Source organism: Crotalus tigris, unplaced genomic scaffold (genome assembly GCF_016545835.1).
Source record: "Crotalus tigris isolate CLP2741 ecotype Arizona unplaced genomic scaffold, ASM1654583v1 scf7180000017741.1442986301:2390832, whole genome shotgun sequence".
Lineage (NCBI taxonomy): Eukaryota > Metazoa > Chordata > Lepidosauria > Squamata > Viperidae > Crotalus > Crotalus tigris.
In genome coordinates this window covers 2,053,554-2,078,812 of record NW_024096608.1, presented here as the reverse complement: position 1 = coordinate 2,078,812, position 25,259 = coordinate 2,053,554, and the positions used below count along the sequence as shown (strand labels likewise).

General features: G+C 43.6%; 1 protein-coding gene across 4 annotated transcripts in view; it reads right to left on the bottom strand.

Annotated features, from left to right (window-relative positions):
• Window positions 1-24,407, bottom strand: part of THSD4 (thrombospondin type 1 domain containing 4) — a 133,985-nt gene extending 109,578 nt beyond the window's left edge. For 2 of the 4 annotated variants that reach the window (XR_005556355.1, XM_039340167.1), the window contains exons 1-5: window positions 23,972-24,390; window positions 15,783-15,903; window positions 13,733-13,802; window positions 8,530-8,960; window positions 2,282-2,738 (exon numbers count right to left, since the gene is read on the bottom strand). Coding sequence is in view for 3 of the 4 variants with exons in the window: in XM_039340167.1 (XP_039196101.1) it covers window positions 2,282-2,738; window positions 8,530-8,960; window positions 13,733-13,802; window positions 15,783-15,811 (987 nt within the window). In the remaining variant the exon portion in view is untranslated. Of the gene's footprint in view, window positions 1-2,281; window positions 2,739-8,529; window positions 8,961-13,732; window positions 13,803-15,782; window positions 15,904-22,599; window positions 23,036-23,971 lie in introns of those variants that run through there. The other 2 variants (XM_039340169.1, XM_039340168.1) reach the window with 2 other exon arrangements.
• Window positions 24,408-25,259: the final 852 nt, after the last annotated feature.

Here is a 25,259-nt window from a genome sequence, read left to right as displayed (position 1 = left end):
ATTCCATCCCCTTCCAGCTGAGCATCCCACTGAGTCTTATTTATCAAATGGTGACTGATCAGACAGTTCTTGCCCTGTGCCTAATATAACTTCAAGTGTTTCTAAAACAATGGACGATTAATCTTAATTTAAAAAAAAATCACCCTTCCAGAGAGCCCTGATCTTTAAATGTGTTTTCAGAAGCATGTAGACCAAACCGTCTAAGCTGAAACTGTATATGATCCAACATGTCACTCATGAAAAATGAGTTCTGCTCTACATGAAAAAAACATTAAAACTATAACCGCAAGGAAATGACCTAATGGAGAAAAGCAGATTGAGTTAATTTGTTATTAATTAACTGCCCCAACCAGAATCCATAAGGGGAAGTGACCCAACACTACAATTCCAATTAGGAGAGCTCTTCCCCCCCCCCCCCAATAAATTATATTAACCACAGAGAATGTTCCAAATCAAAGAAAAAAATGGTGTTCTCTGCATGCTAGCAGGAGCCTTAAAATATTTTGGCTAATAAATTAAATTACTGCCTAAATGTATGTTCTGGGAGATCATGCAGAAGGTGGATAAACACAGTAGATTTTCCAGGGTCCGGTGCAAGCCCACCTCCCTCTCTTTTTATGATTTGGTGTTTAAACTATTCATCTAGGGCACAGTGAGGTCATGACACCCAACTGGGTAGCAGCTGAAACCATGATGGGTTGCCCCATAACTATTTTCTTAAAGATGTTTTTAATAAGGAAGAAGAGTGCAGGGGAAGTGGAGACAGAAAGGAGCTGTGTTCACTTGAAAAAATAATAATAAAAAAAAATAACATGAGAAACTTTGTAATGCTCTGGACAAATATTCAGATAGGAGACCTGTATATTGCGCAAGTCAGAAGGAGGTTTGAGAAGATATCTGTAGATCCCTCACATCTGGACATAAACTATTTCATCTCCTTCCCTCAGGATGGTGCTATACAGCAGTGATGGCGAACCTTTTAGAGACCGAGTGCCCAAACTGCAACCAAAATCCCACTTATGTATCATCGGGTGCCAATTGGGCGTGGCCCATTGGGTAGGTGTGGCCCATTGGGTGGGTGTGGCCCATTGGGTAGGCGTGGCTGCGGTGGTAACGGCAGACTGGGTGGGACTAAAAAGTTCAATCAATCAATTCCAACTTTGCAAGATCTTTTTTTTTCCCGCGAGAAGTTGAAATTGACTGATTGAACCTTTTTTTTTTTTTTTGCACAGGGCGGTGGAGGCCTAAAGCAAAAAGGTTTTATAAAACCCAGCTGAAGGTCTAGGACTGGGGTGATGGCGTGCGTGCCCACAGAGAGGGCTCTGCATGCCACCTGTGGCACGCGTGCCATAGGTTCACCACCACGGCTATAGAGCAACGTATGCAGTGGTGGGATTCAAATATGCGAACAACCAGTTCTCTGCGTGGATGCCACTTCCGGAAGTCCATTCTGGGCCTGGGCAACAAAAAATTAGCTACTGGTTCTGCCGAAGTGATGCAAACCGACTGAATCCCACCACTGATCATATGCCAAGACAATTAGACACAGGGACAGTTTTTCCCTCTTGCTATCATTCTGCTGAACACCTAATCTCATAGTACTAAGGTCTATGCAAATTTACCCATGTAGTATAGCTGTAGTATTATTCCTATTTCTTATTACTATTATCGTCTTTACTTCCTCCTTTTATTGGTACAGTTAGTCCTTGACTTAAACAATTCATTTAGTGAATTCAACACATTGACACTGAAAAAAGTGACTTATGACCTTTTTTCACACTTACAACCGCTGCAGCATTTCTGTGGTCATGTGATCAAAATTCAGATACTTGGCAACTGCTTAATATTGATGACGACTGCAGTATCCTGGGGTCAAGTGGGGTCCTTTTAGGATCTTTTGACCAGCAAAGTCAATGGGGAAGCCAAATTCATTTAACAACCCTGTTACTAACTTAAAAACGGCAGTGATTTGCTTAACAATAAAACAGGGCAAAACTCACTTAACAACTGTCTAGCTTAGCAACAGAAATTTTGGGCTCAAAATTTGTAGTCGTAAGTCAAAGTCTACCTGTATTCTTGTTATTCTCTCTGTTGCTTTGCATGTACATCCTTGTGTCTTTCATCACACTTGGCCAAATAAAGTATTCAATTCAAGCCAATCCAATTCAGATCCCCCAAGAGGTCCAGTGTACTTCCTTTCTTCTCGGCAAAACTCCTAAGCTCAAAACAAGAATTTGTGGAAGAAGGTGTGGAAAGGCCAGAGCACAAAGGACAAACTTACGTTCGTATTGCAGAGTCTGTACTGCTTGTAGGCCCCGGTGCACACAATTGCAGCGGCCGGCTGAGCAGACATCTGCCCTTGGACGGGTGGATAAGACGCTCCAGGGAGATGCCTGCCCCGTTCTGTGCCCTGGAACAAACTTCGAGATGCTGCTGGGAAGGATTGAAAATGGGACCCCGGTTGTGGATAGAAAGAGCTGCTCGCAACCTGAGACCTGGCTGGAGAAGATTGGTGGTCACCTTGGTAGGTTCCTCCAGGATGATGATGGGAAGGGCTATCCAGATGGGCAAAAGTGGAGATGCCACCAGTCCCTTGTTGGTTTGGTGCAGGCTGCATGGACTGACGTTGCTTGCGGGGTTTGTGTGTCGATTGTCCCGTGTCCGTCTGCAGCGGGAGGATATAAGGAACTTTTCCATAGCCATATTTCCCAGGTCCAATGGGGCTTTTATTCCGGCCTCTGAGGACAGAGAGAGGAGGAGAATGCAGATGATCTATCATGTTTCAAAATAAGCAACCAACAGCTTCAAGACCTGTTCCGGATCCGATCATCCAAATACCAACCCAATAGGCTTCACTACTTACCCTCCTGCAGCTTAGAGGGATGGATGAATGCAGTCATAGAAGGCTTTCAAGAAATCAGAAGGACAGAAGATGTTCAGCATGGACCACAAGTCCATCTAGACTCAGTTATGCAGCAGACTCTATTGTTCATAATTCTCATATTAAAAAGGACAACTAGAGGACAATTCTTGGGGGGGGGGGCAGTCTACTTGTTTACTTTTCAAGTTTCCAGCATTGCAAGTATCTCCTCAGGCTTGAAGCAAGCTTTGTAGGATGCCAGACAGCAAACACCAAATGTGGAATACAAAGCATTAATCGTTTGGTGAAGAAGAGGGGGGTTTTTTCTGTACCTTGAAGACAACATTTATCCACAGAGAATGCCAGTGAAAGGAATGGGGGGGGGGGAGAAGAACCCTTTACTATCATCAGAAAACAAGCTACTGTTTAACAGATAACACATGTCGAAAAGCATGTACCAGATACCACCCTGAGGACATCTCACCAGACTTCCAGACTTGCTGGACTTATTTAAAATAGAAGTATTATCTCACTGATAAAAAATGTAAGCTGCTGGTATCTCTCATTCACCCACCCTGAGACCTCACAAATATATATATATCTAGTCTCCAGAAATTATGGTTAATCTCAGGTTGAGGCGCCAAGAATTGGGAATCTCAGAAATGGTAGCGTTTAGCATGAGATTGAAAATGTTGAACCAGGAAAGGCAATTTATCTAGTAAGCAAATGAAGCAATGATTTTCACGGACCCTTCATATTTTCAGACTTGTTCTCTCTCTGCCTAAAAGAAGGACACATTTCATAAAGAAGACATAGCCCTAATGATAAAGATAGCTTGCGCAAAACAATTTGATTAGTTCAGCAGTCATCAGTGCAACTATTGAGTGCATCCCACAATAGTTTTTTTGTGTGTGTATCTGTGTCACACAGGATTTGAATCAACATTCACAAACAAAACAAAAAGGGGGGGGGGGCAAAGGAGGTTGTTTTAAGAATAAGAGAACTGGGTTTCATTTTGCCTATTTGATGCCAGGATCTACCTTAAGCATCATGGCGCTGTCAAAATCAACCATGCAAAATCAATTATGTTAACAGCCAGCCGGGTGAAAATGTCCTTTGATCAATTTTTTCCATCAGATATGATGGACTCCAGTTTCCTCTCTCCACAACTCCCTCCCCCAGCTACTACTGTTCTCTTTATCCATGGTGTAAATTAGCAGGAACATTTTGTCTAATGTGAATTGAGCAGATAGGCATCTAGAGCCAATGTTTCGTTTTGCTCCATTGCTCCTCCCGGGTGTGGAGGAATTTCAACTCCCTTCAGAACAATTACAAAAACCTCAGACCCTCATCTTGTTCCCTCATTCTGGGGAGGGGGGGTTGAGCCATCTGACACCCCCAAACCACATTCAGCCTTGAGATTCATTTTCCTCCCAGCTACTGAAGCCCTCTCCATGACCACAACTGTTAATCAACGGTTATGCAGATCTTGCTCTATGAAAGCGGGAAAAACACACAGAAAATGGGGGCTGAAGACCCCCAACTAGGTTTAATTCATGAAGGGAGAGGACAGAAAAACACACCCACTCTTTCTGTCTGTCATTTCTTCCCCAATTTTACATCCATGCTTCCAACAGTAGGCCAACTTTCTTAAGCTAGCTGCCTTCTCTGTGTGAGATTTTGTTTTCAACTTCCCATAAGCCAGTTTGGGTAACCCAGAAGGTCTGAACCTGCGTGCAAGGCCCAGGCAAGAAGTTAGGCATGAACTTCACAGCAGAACAAGCTAGATTGGCAGGAAGGAAATCTAAATTCCAGCCAACGGAGAACTTGCTAGTTCCCGGATCCCTTCCTTGGTACAATTTTTTCCTCTGGCCTCTCCACCCTTTTCAGAATATAAAAAAAATATCTTTGATAAACTGTTGCCCAACTCTTCCCATTAATATTTTTCATTAGCAAGGGAGAGAGACTTAATTCCTGTCAACGTAGGCTGCTTTTTTTAAGACTAAGTCACCCACCCAGCTCATTAGCCTCCCATAAATCTCTCTGACAATTGCCTTATTTTTTCCTCTCCAAAGGGAAGTCAAATGCAAAGCCTGCCCCAGCCCTCTTGGCTGATAATGGACCCAGAGCTCCTATAACCACCAAAAGACAAAGTGCTAGTACTGGTAGTGACCTTCTACGTGACAGGTGAGGGCAGTAGTAAATCCTTCTTCCAGGACAAACATCTTAATGACATGATGTGGGAGGAGACCATCTCCCCATCCTTTCATTTACTACACGGACACAGGCCAATAGTTATGGGTCAAATCTGACCCTGTGTTTTTGCGTGCTGGGTTTCACAGGTTCACATCTGCAATATCCAGGACCAATTCCCTATGCCTGTGTGCTTTGGAGTATTATTTATCAAGCTGGCTTTTTCAGAAGTTAGCCCTGGAAGAATGCCAGAGGTGCATTTTTCCTTCGAAAAGTCATCTGTTACTCATGGAGAAGTGGAAGCAGCTTGCAGGAGATGTGTTGCCTCTGAAAAAAATATAATGTTTGGTGGAGCCCTTGGCTCAGATTTAATTGAGAGGCAAAACATCTACAGTTCCTGCCATAGCCACTGCTCTAGATGTTGGAAGATGTTTCAGAGCAATGATGCATCAGATACAACCTGAGACATCTCCTTCAGTGCAAACTGCCCAAACGTCCTGGGTCTTACTGAATTGTCTGCCACGAGGGATTATGACCCTTTCCCAATAGACCAGTGGTTCTCAACCTGTGGGTCGGGACCCCATTTGGGGTCAAACGACCATTTCACAGAGGTCGCCAAACAACGCAGTCCACCATTTTTTCCCCCTTTTCCTTAGCTGTGCTACTCCCTCTTGAATAGAGTCTAATTCTATTGGCTTTCAAAAGCCCATAGGAATTGTCCAGGCTGTCTCTGCCCTGCTGAGCCCGCCAAAAGTTCCATTCTGCAAACGGTGCTGCACCAGTTGAGTAGTCCTCAACTTACGACCGGTTGAGTAGTCCTCGACTTACGACTGGTTGGGGGTCGCGAACCCCTGCAATAGACCATAGCTAGCTTTCCAGGTTAACTCTTTTTTTAACTTATCCTTGTAATTCCATTCCTTCCTGGTGATGTAACCATTCGCCCTCTCTTGATTATAGTATTTGTGTTAATTTTCCATAAAATACCTCAAAAAAATCTCGGTTGGTGTGTCTGCACCAAAATAACAAAAGTCCATCTAGGAAGACCTTAATTAACAGTTATCCATCTTTCCTCCAACTTCTAGAAGAAGTGTCAAGAGGACATGCTATGGACAAGCAAATTTAGAGAAAGAAGATCCTTCACTACCTGGTCCTTAGCCATAAAGTGCTTTAAAAGCCTTAAACAGTGCCCAGCAACTCTTACTTGATGCCCACATTTGGGCACCAGCTCAACAGCTTAGCACCACCAAAGCCATTTCTAGTCCTTCCTACTGACTGGTACAAACATTTTGTGACTTTGGGAAATGTTTACACAGCTCGCCAAAACTATCTGGCTCTCCTCCAGATACATCTTTACTTTCCAGTTTCTTCGATATCTTCCTTAGCTTCGAGGAGAAAAAGAGAAGGAGAAACAAACTATCAGCAAAGCTTCCCAACTGATCAATATTGTTTTATATTACGGTTGTGAGCCACCCAATTCAGGTTTTAAAATGGGTGACAGTGTTAATATTCTAAATAAATAAACTCTAACCCTAACCCTAACCCTAACCTTAGAATTAAGTTGAAAACATCCTGGCAGTGTTTTCCAGCTGGAGACACTCTCTAAAAAAACACTCAGCGAACAACATTTTGCCTTTTTTTTTTCCTAGTCGTATCCACCAACTATTTACTTTATCTCCTGGAAGTTCTTGCAAAAAAAAAAAAGTCAAACATAAATTGTGCTTATCGCATTAAAAACCTTTTCATTTCACTTCATTTATGTTCTAATCTTTTCCCCCTTTCCAATTCTCTCTTTGCCTGTTTCCAATGAAGCTGCTGAATATCGTCCTCCCCAGGAGGGTCAGCTGGATTGAAGGGTCATTTTGAAGGCCCTTTTAACAATAAACCCAGAGCAATGATTGAAAGGCCTGGGTTTTGCAGCCTAGTTTGAAGTTACGTCGACGGCGCAGCTGTAAGAAATGCACACAGGAAATTCCCCGAAGGAGAGATTCTCCACCTCCAAACCGACAGCTGTTCCCTGTTCCACGGGGATCCCACAATTGCTAAATCCAGACCTCACTGGGCTGAAGCAAAAGGGCAGCCAGCCTCAAGCGAAGCTCCACAGCATTGGGGACAGCAAAAGAGAATGGAGCCGCTTCCCAAAAGAGAGATGTCCTGCTTTAATGACACGTGGACCAAAGCTGGGAAGGGATTTTATACGACTCAGCGGTCAGAGATCAGTTTGGGGGGAATATTCGGGCAAGGCTGATCCCATGCCAGAGGTTCCTGGTTTTATTCATCCTTGCACAAAATAGAGGCTAGTCCTTATCAGGGTGGAAATAGCATACAGTATATAGAACAGATCACTCAAGGAATCCTGTGTCCAAAGGCGCATATCTGTGTCTTTGCAGAATATCTAAAATTGTGACTGGATGTTGTGGTTTTGCTCATGAAGCCAGGAAGGGATTTGTCTGTTGACCAATGGCAGCCACAGTGTGTGTGGCAGGTTATAAAATACTTATTTACTATAGAGGTAGAGTTAGGTTTAAGCTTAGGCTTAGGTATAGTTTTAGAGACAGAGAAGAGAGGTATACAGGAAGTAGAGGCACAGACAAGAGACAAAGATACAGGAGAGATGTAGAACCTGATCGTAGAAGAGACAACAAAATGCAGTCGATTGCACAGGGCCCAGCTGACCATCTGTGGCCCCACTGAAACCCCTTTTTATCAAGTTGCCAGGGAGATTTTTGAAGAAGGAATGGGAAAAATGTTTAGAAGAAAAGAAAGTATAAATTCTCCTTCCAAGAATGAGGAAGAGTCCTTATTTACCATTATTTGTTCCATGTGAGCTGTTGCTTCTGTTTTAACTTTGGCAGGGGTGGGGGAGAGGTTTTATTTTAATGCTCCTAGCATGCAGACATCTGCATTTGAGCTTGTTTGATGTCAAGTCGTCTCCCCAGAGCTATAACACTTAACGGGACATGTCTACGCTTGACTGCTCTGAAGCTCATCTTGCAATCGTTCTGTAACCTAAATTTGGAAGACGACACATCTTGACTCCAGAGGAAATGTAGTAATTTCCCAGAAGTATTTATCTGTAACCTTACACAGAAATACCATCTTGTCTAACTAATTTACATAGTAAGAATGAAAGAAAGCAAATTAAGAAAAATGCTGTCTGTCAATACATATCTGCAATTAAAGAATTTAAGAAAAAGCTTCAAATTCACTAGCTAAAAGCAAAAATAAACAAATTTGTCTCTAAGAAGCATGTCGGAGGGGAATAGTTTCATAATAAAGGGGCCAAAAGACCTCTTATTGCATAAGATGGACCTTACAATTAAACTCAGGAATGTGAAAAAGGACAAGAGGAGGAGGAGGAGGAGGAGGAGGAGGAGGAGGAGGAGGAGGAGGAAAGGAAGGAAGGAAGGAAGGAAGGAAGGAAGGAAGGAAGGAAGGAAGGAAGGAAGGAAGGAAGGAAGGAAGGAAGGAAGACCTACCTTCTTTCTGATTTGGGGCTACGTCTCCGAGACTGAGGAACTTCACTCCCTCTTGAGGTGGCTCGGCTCCAATGGCTGTCATTGCGGCCTCCTCCAGAGGAGAGAGCAGCCCGTGGTGGTTCCTCATTCCTGTGAAGAGGAACCGATGTACGGATGGCTGAGATGACGTGACCAGAGAAAGGAGGCAGAGAGTCTTCTTGAGGCGGTTGCTGGATATGAGCCAGTGCCCTCTCTGAAGCAGAGAACTGCCCAGGCTTGTGAGAAGTCCTCTCATAGTAGTATCCTGGAAGACATGGCCGCATCTGCACCATCACTCCACCACTGCAGCTTCTGGAGCAAGCTGACCAAGGTCCCCAGCTGCCCCAGACCCCAGGGATTCCTCCGCTCTCATCTTCTGGGGCAACATTCCTATCTTTTATCCTTTGGGGTACCTGCAAGGGAAACCAGAGGAGATAAATTAGTGGGGCAACGTCGTATTTTCAAAGTAGACTAGGTCAAGATAATATAATTTATTTTACACCGTGTGTGATTCAAATTTGGAATTCTCTACCACAATGGTTCCCAACCTATTTTCCAAAGCACCTGAAGGCAGGACAAGAAGCAACGGAAGGTAACTTATCCAAGAGAGAAGCAACCTAGAACTAAGGAGGAATTTCCTGACAGTGAGAACAATTAATCAGTGAAACAACTTGCCTCCAGAAGTTGTGGATGCTCCAACACTGGAAGTTTTTAAAAGGAGATTGAGCAGCCATTTGTTTGAAATGGTAGAGGGTCTCCCACTCGAGCGGAGGGGGGGGTTTGCACTAGAAGACCTCCAAGGTCCCCTCCAGCTCAATTCTGCTTGAACTGAATTGATCTTCCACAGGGAGGCTGGATTGGCTGAAACACTAGAAGATCTAGCCAACCACCTCTGTAGAGAAGAATCTGGGGGTGGGATTTCCTGGTCTCACAGATGCTGCTAATTTTATGGAGTCGCTTTGTGACCCAGTTAATCAACTGCATCAGTTAAAGGAATTTTCTGAGTTTTAGTTTCAAAGCTGGGAGAGATTCAGAAATTAGGAGAATGAATCACTTTACAATCCAGAAGGAAAAGCTTGAACTCTGCTTGCCAGCAACGAGCAACAGGTCCACAGCAGCAGTACACAATACAAACACACAAAAACACACAGAGCCCTCACTCTGGCATCATGGATTCCCACAAACCACACCTCCCAAGTTGTTCTCAAGGGGAACTACTGAGCATGTTTAAATGACCCCGACAAGAGGGTAGGATTTGTCAAAAATTTACTAACAACATAAGCTAATTCAGCGTCATCTTTATTTGTTACATGCATACACAGATTTTTCTGTCAATGCAATCCAGATGTTTCTTCATTTTGAAATGCGCCTCCACATTTATTAGTCATGACATCAAATGAGGGGGACAAAGAGTCTGGGTGACTTTAGCACATGTCCCGTTCGAAATCTGTCTTGTTCTCCTTCCCCATCAATTAAAATTTTGGCACAAAAATAAAGCAAGTTTGGCCAGAAACGCTAGGAAGGACAAAACAGAAGTATTCACAATGGATGAAGGCTGTGTACCGCTTCTAACTGGTTCGCAAAAAGGTGCTTCAGACCATCATCACTCCACGTACTTAATTCCAATCTGCATCTCTTTAAACCAGGATGTCCAGCCCTGGCAATGTTGAGACATGTGGACTTCACCTCCCAGAATTCCCCAGCCGGCAGAATATTTGGAATTAGCCAACCCAAATGGCCAATAACCTTCCTCTCCTCACCCAACACCCTTTTCCCAACACAGAAGAAGGTTCTAAGCATCACATATCTAGGCAGGTAAATGTCTATGGAGATTCTCAATCATCCCGTCCTGGTTGTCCCAAAGATGCTTTTCCAAAAGGCAACTGGAGTTCCTTGGTTTTTTCCCTTGAAAATGCTTCACTTCTCATCCAAGAAGCTTCTTTAGAATGGAAGAAGTTTCTTGGATGAGAAGTGAAATATTTTCAAGGAAAACCCCAAGAAAGTTTTAGAAAAGCATATTTGGGACATCTAGGCAGGTAGTACCAGATATTTTGGGTTTTCAAGCTGGAAGCACGGTCTGAAAAGCATCAGCTCCAAAGGTAGACTTTGGTGATCACCAAAGGGCTTTGTACAGACCTGAGTGACTCTTCCTTTGGGGATAGGGAAGAGGCAGCTGGGCCCTTCTTGTGCTAAAAGATCATCGGTGGTACTTAGAAGAGCAAAAGACCACACATACACAGCAACCTGCTGATGCCTACAGGCCAGTTTGGATGGGGGCCAGTCAGAATAACTAATCTGTATGACGTTGCACCCTTCAGCAGCTATTTTCTGTGACTGCTGCTGGACTTCCCAGTCTCTGAATTATGAGATTCACAACTAAAGGGTGATGAAAGGAACCAGGAAAGGGAGGTTAAATGTTAAGCAGACCTACAAAACTAGAATCCATTTTTCACATTTTGAATCAACGCCTATTAATTCAGCTTGGGCTATTTATCTGCCAGTGCTGGAGATTTCTCATTAAAAACAAAATAACAGCCACCCCAAAACATAATAGTTAAAAGCAATATTAATTGCCACCCAATAGACTCTCTCTTAACTATTTGTTTCTACATTTCTGAATTATGCCTTCACCGAGTCAACGTCATGTCATATATATGCTAAGAAGGAAATAATGGTGAGATAATTGCTCAAAGCATTCATCCATTTTCCTAAACGTGTGTTCTAGCTCTGGCTTTTATTCAAATATTCTATTCAAAGACAGCCATCAACAAGCATTTTACTTTCCAAAGCTATTTCCATTAGACTTTGAAGAAACAAGATTGAGATCTCAAAACATGACCTATAGTTGTTGAAGCTGTGTGTGAGCCCTTGAAGAGAGAATATTTATGGAATTAGAAGCCACAATAATTCCAAGAATCCAAATACAAAATGAGACCTCAACAGTGGTGGTTATATAACTAAAAGTTATTCTTGACCAAGCTAGACTCAAAGATTCTAATATATTTTACTCAATAGATAGAGCTAACCATCTATCTGTATGTCTGTCTTTGGATGATGATCCAGAGAATATTTGGAGAGATATGAGTCCTTCTTATATCTCAAACAAGGGTGTCCTCTTTATCAAGTCTAAAACTGTTCAGGTTGTTTTGTCCAAACCATATGGCAACTATCAACAAGGCATATGGGCAAATGAGACAGAAGAGATTGTGAAACTGGGCAATGTCTGGAAAAAATCACCAGCCCTACCACATCTGAAGGGTCTTAAAGGACTTCGAGCAGACAAACAGCTCTGGACTAATGTCACCCAGATTTGCATGCTTCTGTAACCTTGAAACACCTCCCAAACTCATTCTTTTGGAGCACACAGAGAAGGCTGGACTCAAACCAGATGTAGAAAGTGGACAAAGATTTCTTCCACCCAAAATGAACCCCTCTGAACCTTAAGAATATCCATGTGTGGGTTTATGCTTAAGAGAAAGCATATGGGTCGGGACCAGGAGAAGAACCTGGTTTATCACAATCCATTTTTGGCTGAAGACATGTTGATATCTCTATGGATCAAGTTCAGTCCTGGCCAAAACCCAGCCTGGTATGTGTTCTTCCAGAGTGCTTGGCTGATTTTAAAACTGTTTCATTGCTGTGAATGTAAGAAATCTCATTGTAAAACATACTTGTCCTGTCACTTCTCTTTTATAGATGATGCCACTCTTAGATAGAATTACCAGCAAGGATTGCCAATATTAAGCAATTTGAGCAGGCAGGAAGATCCAATTCCAAAACATGGGGTGGAGTTAATGGCTTCATCTTTTTGAGAAGAACCTGGGAAACTCTCTGTCTGAAGGAACTCAAAGCAGAGGTAGAACTTTAGCAAAGCTTGAGACAGGACCATGTTTTCTTTCTTTAGTTTTATTTGCTGTTGGTTATTTAATGGCAGAGATAGGAGCTTCAAAACTAGGTTCTCTCATCATGGTTGGTTGCATATGAAGAAGACCGGATAAATAACTACCTCAGTTGGTCATCAAAAGGAAAACACTTTCCACCAAAGAATGACCTGATTTAAACTGTGATCTGCTGTGGGGAACTGAGATCAGCCTGGTTGAGCAACAGGAAGCAAGTCAAGACTCTACACATTTCAAAAGTCAAAATTGCTCCAGTGCTGGTGACCTTGTTTAACCCGTGCAAAAAAACCCCAAACAGTGAAAACAAAGGCTAAAGCCTCGGCGTGGCGCTCCGATTCTTCCAGAACAATGGAGCTGACAAGGCTCAGCAACCTCTGAAGGAAAAGCTACGTTTCCCAGCCATGAGTGCCTGGCCGTGGCTTCCTTTCCTCTCCTCTCCTCCCCATCCCACCCCACTCCAACCAAGATGAAAGCCAGCATGGGTGTTGATGTGCCTTCAGGATGTAAATGCCTTTTGCTCACCCACAAAAGGTGGATTCTGAAGGATGAGGGAGAGAGAAACAGTTACATTCAAATAAGGATTAAGCAGCCAGATCAGCCAGTTGCTGAAAAGCTGAGCTTCTTGCTCCAACTGAAATGGAATTTCAAGTCAGGATCAAAAAATATGCTGGCTTTGCTTCTCCCAAAGATGCCACCAGCTCGATTGACACACCATCTGAAGCCTGAGCTTGGCTTAATCTGGGCACTATATCCTAAACACACTAAATCCAGATCACAACAGCGTCACTTGCTTAATGACTGCAGTGATTTTCTTAATGACTGTAGTAAAACGGTCATAAAAATCAGACATGGCTCAGTTAAGGACCACATCACTAGGTGATGGGAGCTCTGGTTGTGGTCATACATCAAGGACTGCTTGTCAGGACAATGGATGAAAATCTGTCAAGGTCAAGGTTTGAAGCAATGCACACCCAAAAGTGAAGCTATAGAGCAGGGGTCTTCAAACTTGGCCAATTTAAGACTTGTGGACTTCAACTCCCAAAATTCCTCAGTCGGGCACGCTGGCTGAGGAATTCTGGGAGTTGAAATCCACAAGTCTGAAAGTGGCCAAGTTTGAAGACCCCTGCTGTATAGCAAACTTTGCCAACATTTCAGCATTTTAAGAGCTACTGAATGGACTCATTGCTAGCTGCTCAAACTGTCTTAGGAGGACCTTAAAGCACACAAAGCTGCAAAACTCTCCTATACAGTACATGTCGGTTCCTTGCGTGACACACAGCCCTTACCTTTCTGTGTTCAATGGGAGCCTGTGAAATGACCAGCTGAAATCCAAACACAACGAGGGAACTCAGAATCCTGCAGGGCAAAAGAGTTCGTCATTGACTTTCCTGCTTCACGAGGGAGACAACCCAACAACGACTTTCTGGTTAAATGTGTAAATGGCCCATCCTTGAGGTTTGCCCACCACCACCACCCGAAGGCCACAGGGTGCACACCCATAGCACTGATGGTATTACCTAGTTGGGTCATGAAAACAGCTAAGCACAGAAAGCACCAAGGAGCCCACAGAATAAACATTTTCATTCCAAAGCTAAAAGTCCTTCAAATATCCAACAATCTGATTGATAGTTGTCCCAAAGATGCTTTCCCCCCCCCCCAAAAGGCAACTAGACTTTTTTGTTTTTTTTTCTTTGAAAACATTTCAGTTCTCATCCATGAAATTTCTTCAAATCTCATCCAGGAAGCCTCTTGGATGAGAAGCGAAATGTTTTCAAGGAAAAAATCAAGACAGTTCAGCTGCCTTTTGGAGGGGGGGTGAGAAAGAAAGCACCTTTGGGACAACCATGACCTGGATGATTGAGAAAGTCCATAGACAAATCTGATTGACTCTAACCATTTTTGAAAGAAAATAATAATCGTCCTGGCTTGGGTGTGTGATGCAAATGTTTACATGCAAAGCCCAGATGGAAAACAATGCTTATGTTTTGCATGTCAAACAGACTCAACTTACAAAACTGCTATCGATTTTCTGTTTTGAGCAAAGAGACAGGCACTTTGTATTCTATCTCCTAAAAATCTCTCCCTTTGCCACACCTAGCAATTATTTCTCTTATTTGCTGTTTGGAAAAAAAAAGCATTATTATTATTTTACACCAAGTCAAATTATGTTTTGCATCCTTTGTGTTTATGGCTCCTTGCTTCGTTTGCCGTGTCTGAATTGTACCTTCTTCCTATGTGTTTTTACTTTTTCTGTTCCCCATCTTTGCAAAAATAGATTCTTTCTATTCTACAGGGGGTTTGCTGCAAGCTGGCAACGTTAGAATGCAGGAAGCCTGAACAGCCAAGTGAAACTGGAAAAAAATAAATAAATAAAACCGGCAGGATATTTTGGAACAGAATATGAATGGATTTCACTGCCAAGATTTTTGTAGAAGTGACATCAAGGATGGCTTTCAATCTGGGAGGCGTCAGTCCCTGCCAAATGTTTGTGAATAAAAGCTGGACGTAATCAAGAGCAATGCTATTAAAAAAATGCATTCATTTCTAGCCAGCATAGTTTTGCAATCAGATTAAAGTTTTGGAGCATATCCTTCCCGCCCTGGTTCCAAAAGTAAATCTGATTTTGCTGTGTCCTTAAGAAATTGGGTGAGTAAGCAGTGAGGTCAAGGTCTCCTTTGATTTTGGCTGACGGCTACATGGGCATGGATGTACGATATTGTTTTCTGGAAATAATATGGAAATGAATTGCCATGGCTTTCTTCCGGATGTAGTTCTAACTTCCCAGTCTAATCTTCCATCTAGAAATCTCCCTTTCAAGTGTTAATCAAATCTGACCACATCAACCAGGTTGAAGAAAACTGGTCTCAAAATTTGGATCAAAGAAAGAACATAAGCCAATTTGTCTTACACTGAAAGGTGCTGGCCAATTTAAGTTCACAGTTAAATAAGTGAGGACCAAATGCACCAACAGCCTGTATAACAAGATCTCTGAAACAGTTATAATATTCAAAACCAGTCCGACCAGCCCATCAATATTGTCCTTACCAACCCAGACAGTGAAATGAATTTTTAGTGAGTCACACATTCCTTATAAAGATCTGAAAACCCCTTGGCTATCTTTGTTCTACTTTAACAAGCCCAGGAAGACAACCAGGTCTCAAGAAAAAAAAGATTTATGCTTTGCAATCAATATCCCATAAAATGGGGGCAAAACTCACTTAACAGGAAGAAATTTTGAGCTCAACTGTGGCCGTGGGTCGAGGACCACCTGTACACATTAAGTCATCTTGGGAAAGTTGGGGGACAAGTGGGTGGGAGAAGGAGGCCAATACTCACCTCAAAGACCCTTTAAAATTGTCTAGCATAGTTCTTGACTCCGAAAATGGTGTGCAGGAGAGCCAAAAGTTGGTTGCCAATTTGTTGAAATGGGGGTGGGGGGAGGAATTATAGAAAAATCCTGAGGAAAGCAAAACAAAAAAAAGAAAGACAGAGAGAAACAAAGATTAGGTTTCATTACTCATTGGCATTTTTGAACCAAAGCTTTTCAGAATTTTTGTGAGGATGAAAGAAGGTTGAAATACCACTTCGATATTCATTGGGGACTGTGATATATAATTAACAGAAGAAAAAAATGATATAAAATACAATAATAATAATAAAATTGGAAATATGTTCACACACACCCCCAATCTTTAAATGCAGATTTCAAAGAGTCATAAAATTAGGAGACCCAAATTTCCCATTTATCACCCACTTTTTTTACTATAAACTCTAGACCCATTAAACTGAAATTTGGTTTATGCAATTAGTGGCCAATGGCCAGTTCTTAATAAGGTGAAGTTTTGCTCATTTTTCCAAAACAACAAACTATGTTTGTATGCTAACTTTTCCAAAATTACCTACTTTTTTATCAGAATTTTCCCAAATTGACCTAATTTTTATCCCAATTTTCCCAAATTAGCTAACTTTAAACTAAGTTCAGCTAATGCTATGCTCATTTTCCCAAATTTAGCTAATTTTATGCCATGTTTCCAAATAATTAGCTCACTTTAAGCTACTTTTAGCTAAAGTTTAGCTAATGCTATGCTACGTTTCCCAAAATTATGCTCTGCTCTTTATTCCAAAATAAATCTGGGCTGATCTTCCTCCCAAACATATTTTATATGGAACCAATAAGCGTAACACACCCATCTTCTTTCTGCAAAAAAACCCAAAACACCAAAAAACCCAACTCTTTCCAAAGCATGTAATAAAAGTTAAAAATTCCAGCTCGGTTCCGCAATGGTCATTCCCAAACTTCACTCAGTCCTTTCCAATGGAGAAAATCCATTTTTAAAAGACAGTCCCAATTGCAAAAACCAGCCTTCCCATCCTAGCAATAGATTGGAGAAAAGCATTTCAAAATTCCAAAGAGCAACAACGCAGACGAATGGGGGGAAAAAAAATCTGTCTCATTTCATGCCAGGACGCAACCCAATCTTTTACAGATTATCCACCTTGGTTGCCTTATGCTTTACAACCAGCAATTTGTTCTAACTGGGAGGCATTTTGCTGAAGCAGCATCCCTTTGAGATAAACCTTGATCCATGTCTGTCAACCAATCAGATAACCTGAAAAATGCCGGGCAAAACCAGAGCTTATCTCTTAAGCCACCCTGCACACGGCTCCACAGAGCCTCCAGCCTGTTTATTGTACAGATTTGACATTATCGGCTACAGAAGTTGGATTTTGTGACTTGGCCAAGACTAACATGGTTTGTAAGGGACTAAAAACAACCAAGCAGTGTTTGAAGCCCCTCTGAACTCAAGAGGGGGGTGGGGCGGCATCAGAACGATGCCAGGAATACAGAGTCCAAATTTGGATCCGGAGTTCTCCATAGGCCTGGGATCCCTTTCTCACTGAAGTCTTCTGAATGTTTACTTGGACGTTGGGCAGTGTCCCAATGGCCGAGGATCAAAGATGCAGACAAGCTGACCTGGGGGAGGAAGGAACTGTGGTATTTTTCAGCCCATTCTGCTAAAGTGTAACTTGGAAGCCCAATAAGCTTGAAATTGCAAAGAGAATATGGAAAGGCTGATGCATCAAACTGGAACCTGATTTAACTGCAATGCATTGAATAAGCCACAATTGTATGTTAAGCCTATCCACCTCCTGCAGGAGTCTAAAACTTCCCCCTTTTATCAATTCCAAAGACCTATCAAGATTGTTGCATTAAGATGTTCATCTATTACAGGATGTGATTTTTTTTAATAGCACACACAGTACACATGCAGGCACAAGCAGTCCACAATTGATCACCATTTGTTTAGCAATGATTTGAAATTACAACCGCACTGGAAAATGTTACTTATAACCAGTCCTCACACTTATGACCATTGCAGTCAGCCTCACAGTCATGCAATCAACATTCATGTGCTTGGGAACTGGTGTGTGAGTTTACAACAGTTACAACGTCCCAGAGTCATGTTAAAAAAGGTGATAAAATCAGACATGATTCATTTAACAGTCACTTTGCTTAGCAATGGAAATGTTGATTGTGGTCGTATGTTGAGGAGTCAAATATTGAGGGAAAAATGGCTCTATTTCAAGTTTTTAACCTGAAGCCACTGCACTTCCTTGAGATTTATATCCGAAACTCATTCAAGTGCAGATCGGTCTGTGCTGTGTAATTTATTTTATTTTGCCTTGTTGACTTAAATCTATGGCAAGCCAAGACTAAATTTTCTTGGTATTTATCTTTCTGCTTAGTGTGTGCACTTTGCCAGCTGCTACTGACAATTCTAGTAGAGGCAGCTAAGAAATGTCAGGTTTGTTTTGTTTTTGAAACCGACTAATTTTCCCCCAATGATTTACGACCCAAATTCTTTTGTGTAGCCAAAAAGGCCCACCCGGTACCTTTCTGGGAAAAATAAGTTGCACCTCTTTCAAGATGAGGGCCTATGTGGCAATGCCTGGATGTTCTGCCACGAGGGTTCAAAAAAGATAGATAGATAGATAGATAGATAGATAGATAGATAGATAGATAGATAGATAGATAGATAGACAGACAGACAGACAGACAGACAGACAGACAGACAGACAGACAGACAGACAGACAGACAGACAGATATGATAAGTAGATAGGTAGATAGGAAGGCAGGCAGGTAGAGAGAGAAGCAGATAGAGAGACAGGACAGTAGACCTGTCTATGAAAGAGATGGAATATTTTTTTACCCTCCCCAGCCAACGCTGCTGCCCCAAATCTAGAATTATGTCTGCAAGTTTGAAAGATTGATCCCTAGATTGGGGGGGGGGGGGAATTGAAGAAAGAAATGTTATGCTCCTGCCAGGGATTAAAGCAATCTCTGAGATGCAAGAAGATGACATCTCCATGAGAATTCAGACTAAAACCAATGCTGCCTCGAGGCTGCATGAAAGAGAGGCAGGATATACATCTAATAAACAAATAACAATCTTCCATTCTCTTTCCCTCTCTCAATAATTGCTTCCTCCTTCCTGAAAGTTGGAACTCAACTTTCTCTAACCTTCCACTCGGGCCAATTCAGAGCTCCAGACTCATAAAATATAGGCATATAGTGGCATCATGCAATTGTTCATGCAGAACCTTCCACCCTCTGGATCAAAACGTAGCTCCATGAAGAGGTGGGGGTTTCACCCAGCTGATTAACTCACACGGAGCCAAACTCACACCAGAGAACGCAACTACACCCAGCAATCAAAATTGTGTTTCTTTTCAAAGAGTTTTGATGAGGTGTTTTTTTTTTTTAAAGGTCTGATCACCCATATAATAGGAGCCAGGTTTTTAAAGGCTTGCGTGATGGTTGGGTGGGTTCAAAGGCTGGGTGTGCTGTTTTGAAGCAGAATGGATGGTGTGCTTCACAATGACATTTGCTAGGGTGTTTCACACACACAAACACATCCTTTTGTGTTGTTCTTCTGCGGAGAGCGGGTAAGTGGATATCTACCCATAGCCAGGAAGATGGCTCAATCACTGCTCTAAGAAGGTTGAGTTAAAGCCAACTATGGCAACTTTAGGACCCATGGACTTCAACTCCCAGAATTCCCGAGCATGTCCTTGGCTGCATTAACACAGGGATAGAATCAAGATCACATGAAGTGTTTACAATGCCTTGGTAAGACCACACTTGGAATACTGCACCCAGTTTTGGTCACCACGATATAAAAAAATATAAATTATGACTTTAGAAAGAGAGCAGAGAAGAGCAACAAAGACAATTTAGGGGCCTGGAGGCGAAAATGTACAAAGAGTGGTTGCAGGAATTGGGAATGTCTAGTCTAATGAAAAGAAGGACTAGGGGTGACTTGATAGCAGCCTTCCAATATCTGAGGGGCTGCCACAAAGAAGAGGGGGGTCGACTTATTTTCCAAAGCACCTGAAGTCAGGACAAGAAACAATGGATGGAAATTATTCAAGGAGAGAAGCAACCTGGAACTATTTTCTAATAGAACAATTAATCAGTGGAAGGACTTGCCTGCATAAGTCTCCATCCCTGGAGGCCTTTAAGAAGAGATAGTCTGACATGTTCTAGGGTCTCCTGCTTGAGCAGGGGGTTGGATTAGAAGGCCACCAAGATCCCTTCCAACTCTGTCATTTTGTTATTCTGTTATGTAGACTTCAACTCCCAGAATTCCTGAGCCAGCCATGTGGCGAATGGCTCATCCTGCCCTAGAGTCGCCCCAGCCCTGAGGTGGTGAGCCAAAGGGACTTCCTTCCCATTTCAAAGGACTTGTCATGGACCTCTGAAAGCTCAAACCCAGGTGGAGATGAGGCCGTTCCTTCCTTCATCCTTGCTGCAACTCTTTGCTGTCTCCCGCCTCCTTGGGAACAGTAAGAATCTGCTGTATTTGGGTTGTGGAGAACATTGAGGACAAGAGTCCCAATCTCCATCTCTGCTGTCCTCTGTCTCCTGCTCTACCTGAAGTGATCAGAGCAAGCAAGATGTGGACAGGTGTGGGTTACCTGCTCAATCTGGGAGGCCCCTGCTGAGAGGAAAAAGGTCACAGGATCCCCACAGTCCTTCCAATGGTTGTGCAGCTAAAGGAAAAGGACCACACACACAGGGAGTGGTTATCACAGTTACCCAGAAGTCACACTTGTGATCCGAAGGAGATTATAAACATTAGTGATAGTTATAAACATTAGTTTATAATCTGGGTCCTCTCCATTTTTGGAGCACAGGGGCATCCCTGACTTTACCAGCTGTTCGTTTAGCAACCATGTGAACTTCCAACGGCACTGAGAAAAGTTGACTCACGACCAATCCTCGCCCTTATGACGGTCACAGCAAGAAAATGGGCCAAAATTCACTTCTTGCTTAGCCACAGAAATTTGGGGCTCAGCTGCATCTCAGAGAGAATATCGGGGGGGGGGAGGAATTCAGTTATTGAGCCAATCAGAAACAATAATAGCATTAAATGGGTTCTCCTCACAATTTGACAACCAGTGCTACACACACACACACACACACACACACACACAGTCCAGTTCAGGACCTTGTGAGCTTTCTCCAAACTCCTTAAAACCCTCTGGATCATCAGCCTCATGTGACAGACGAGACTCCAGGTGTGGCACAGGTGAGGTGAACCTCAAGTGCAGGCAGGTGAAGAAAACAATGGAAAGTACAGGTGGCCAGGTAAAGGAGAATGAAAAAGGGAGGTTGAGAAAAAAAGCAGAGGGGAAGGAGAGAAACCGTGAGGAGAACCCATTTAACGCTATTATTGTTCCTGATCGGCTCAGTAACCAAATTTCTTTTTCCCCCAATATTCTCTCTGACACACAAAGACAGGTAGGCAGGTAGTCCTCGCCTTACGGCCACAACTGAGCCCAAACGTTCTGTGGCTAAGCGAGAAGTGAATTTTGCCCCAGTTTATGACCTTTCTTACCTCAGTGGTTAAGTGAATCCAGCTTCCCCATTGACTTTGCCTGTCAGAAGGTCGCAAAAGGGGATCCCATGACCCATTGGGACACTGCGACCGTCGTAAATATGAGTCGGTTGCCAAGCGTCTGAATTTTGATCAGGTGACGGTGAGGCTGCAATGGTCGTAAGTGTGAAACATGGACATAAGTCATTATTTCCAGTGCCTTTGTAACTTTGAACCGTCACTAAATGAACTGCTATGAGACGAGAACTTCCTGTCCCTGGTTCATGCATGGTTTTAAGCTGTTCAGGGCTCAACAAAGGATTTAGCAGAAACCACTTTTTCTTTCTTTCTTTCCTTCTTTCTTTCTTTCTTTCTTTCTTTCTCCCTCTCTCTTTTTTTTTCTTTCTTTCTTTCTTTCTTTCTTTCTTTCTTTCTCTTCCTCCCTCCCTCTCTCTCTCTCTTTCTTTCTTTTTCTTTCTCCCTCCCTTTCTTTCTTTCTTTCTCCCTCTCTCTTTTTCTTTCTTTCTTTCTTTCTTTCTTTCTCTTCCTCCCTCCCTCTCTCTCTCTCTTTCTTTCTTTTTCTTTCTCCCTCCCTTTCCTTCTTTCTTTCTTTCTTTTTCTTTCTTTCTTCCTCCCTCCCTCCATTTCTCTCTCTTTCTTTCTTTCTTTCTTTCTTTCTTTCTTTCTTTCTTTCTTTCTTTCTTTCTTTCTTTCTTTCAAAACATATCTAACTAACCAGGCCACCATTTCAAATGAATTTTGCAAGATAGGTGTGGTTGTGTTTAGAGATTCTTAGCAAGGATTAAAATGCCCATTTTCAGCTGTTGTTTGGATGGAGTTCCAGAAACAAGAGCATTTTTGTGTCGGCCTCCATTTCAACCCCCAACAATTTGCAGCAATCAGATTATCATCTTTTGTTGGTTACCCCTGTAGGCAAATGGGTTTCTTCCTCTTGCTGCGTGACTAAAACACAGTTTTAGGCTGTGCTATTTCCACAACAGAACACACCATCTGGAAGAGAGCACGGAGGGCAGATTCTCTCTCTCTCTCTCTCTCTCTCTCTCTCTCTCTCTCTCTCTCTCTCTCTCTCTCTCTCTCTCTCTCTCTCTCCCCTTTTTCTAAAAATGCCATAGTTGTCCCTAAACCATAGCAGTCGAGATTCAACCCTCAACGCTTTTTGAAACCCACCAGAAAACCAGGCTAGATTCTTATCTGAGCTCCACAGTTCAACAGGAACTCAGTCTAAGTTGCTCTTTCTTATCTAACCTACCTCAGAAGGGTGTTGTACCACATATCCTGAGTACCTTTTCTGACCAGAGTGGAAGAAAATGCCATAAAATAGAAAAGTCTTCATGAAACTTCAACTCCAGTTGACTGTATGGAGAAGACTCCAGACCTTGGGATGCCTAACATCCATTGCCAACACTTGCTGGAAACTCATCCCATGTCTTTAGCCCAGCAAGAGCAAACCCCAATGGTTTTGTCCCGTGTTGTTAAAATGCAGAAGAAATTTCGGTTGTCTGCTGTCTGGAACTGGCGTCCCCCACCATCCCCGTCTCTAAGACAGATTCTCCAGAGCTAAGGGTGGAACCGTGCCAAAGAGAAGACTGATTTCTCTTCTTTGCTCCCTCCCTACCTGACACACATATTTTTCTGACTTGCTCTGGCTGCAAAGCTCCTAACTGCTGGGGGCGAAGGGAACTTTTGCAGAAGGAGAGAAAAACCCCTGCAAGAGGAGGAGGAGGAGGAAGAGGGGGGGGGAGGAGGAGGAGAGGAGGAGGAGGGGAGAAAGAGGAGGAGGAGGAGGAGGAGGAGGAGGAGGAGGAGGAGAAAGAAGGAATGTGCACAGACCTGGGAGCTCCAGAAGACAAAACAGAGAGAGGAGAGAGAAGGGAGAAGAGAGAAGAGAGAAATGGGAAGAGAAGGAAAGGGAAGGGAAGGAAAAGGAGAGGAGAGGAGAGGAGAGGGGATGGGAGGGGAGGGGAGAGGAGGGGAGGGGAAGGGGAGGGGAGGGGAGGGGAGGGGAGGGGAGGGGAGAGGAGGGGAAGGGGAGGGGAGGGGAGAGGAGGGGAGGGAAGAGAAGAGAAGAGAAGTTGTCTTGATTTAGGATCCTAGAACTGCCCAGCAGGTGTCCTAAACTGGCACGAGTGTCCTGGCACACAGACACCCAGGGTGTGCAATTGGACCACAATCCCATATGTTGAAACTTGTCCCTTGCATGCCATGGAAACACACTCAGGATTTTGCAACAGGTCACCTTGGCACCCACAAAAGAATGAAGCCCATAGGCTTTGAAATTAGCAACAACAATCACACGACCCTCGCTCTGTTGGCTGGACACCCACACAAACACTGCATCGCAAAGCACATGTCTTCCCAGCGGCTCCTGCTTGCCTTCAAAAGGCTTTTAACCCTTGCCAGTGCAGTGGAAAAGTCTCGCCCTCCGCCCATTTCTGTCTACGCAAGTCGAAGGCCCCCACCCTCCCCAAAATCCAGGTTTCAGAAGGGATGCCTCTAGGCTAAATACCTGGTGGAAGGCCAACCAAAAGGGAGAAATCCTTCCAGGTCCTCAGTCCTACCGGGCCATCTCTGGGAAAGCAGCCAGCTCCTTTCTCCCTTCCTTCCTTTTTTTTTTTTTTTACCTTGCCACTTTCTGAAGCTTCTTCGGTGTCCCAAAGACTCACATCTGGATGATGGGAGACCAAGCTGGGCTGCCCTCTAGCCAAGATCCGGGCAGGTCCTACAGGATCATGCGAGCTTCCTTCCTTCCTTCCTCAGCACTTCTGGGTCCGGCTAGTCGGTTGCCGCCGAGTGGAGAAAAATGAGGCGAAGCTGTCAGAAGGCAGGGAAAATTTAAGAGCTTCTTCCATGATGCTCTGAGTGCCACCTGGCGGTCCTTGTGGGCAAGAACGTCCTGGAAGTCTTCTAGGAAACCCAAAACAGGTCCATGCAGGTGTTGGGAGATTTGTCTGGGCTGACTAGGTTGTTCGGAATATAGAACAACAGAGTTGGAAGGGTCCTTGAAGGTCTTCTCGTCCAAACCCCTTCTCTAGCTACGCTATTTTCTACCCTAAAAGTTGCTTCTGTTCTTATTGCCAACGGGCTTGTGCTGAACTGGGGTCTTTGTTTTATTATCATTCATTCAAATCCATTTATTACAGCCCTGAGACCCAGATACAAACAAAGTATGCCGAGAGGGGCCTAGTGATAGAGGCTCCAAACGAGAAACTGGGAGACGGTGAGTTCTAGTCTTTTCTTTGGCATGAAAGCTGGATGGGTGACCTTGGACAGCCCATCTCTCTCAGCCCAACCTGCCTCACAGGGTTGTTGAGGGGGAAGTAGAAGAAGGAAAGAGGATTAGGTATGGAAGGAAGGAAGGAAGGGAGGGAGGGAGGGAGGGAGGGAGGGAGGGAGGAAGGAAGGGAGGGAGGGAGGAGAAGGGAGGAAGGGAGGGGAAGGGGAAAGGGAAGGGAAAGGGAAAGGGAGAGGGGGAGGTGAAGGGGAAGGGGAAGGGAGGGAGGGAGGAAGGAAGGGGAAGGGGAGGAAGGAAGGAAGGAAAGAAGGAAGGAAGGAAGGAAGGGAGAAGGGAGGGAGGGAGGAAGGAGAAGGGGAAAGGGAAGGGAAAGGGAAAGGGAGAGGGGAGGGGGGAGGGGAAGGGGAGGAAGGAAGGAAGAAAGGAAGGAAAGAAAGAAAGAAAGAAGGAAGGAAGGAAGGAAGGAAGGAAGGAAGGAAGGAAGGAAGGAAGGAAGGAAGGAAGGAAAGAAGGAAAGAAGGAAAGAAAGAGGAATTCTACCTCTGCAAATGTTAAGAATCTCCCAGCCCTGTGTGTGAGACCCACAAGAATATTACTTTTCAGTTCTCTCTCTCTTTCCCTCCCTCGCTCCCCCCCCCTCGCCATAGTGAAGGAAAATAATATCTGCCACAGGCATT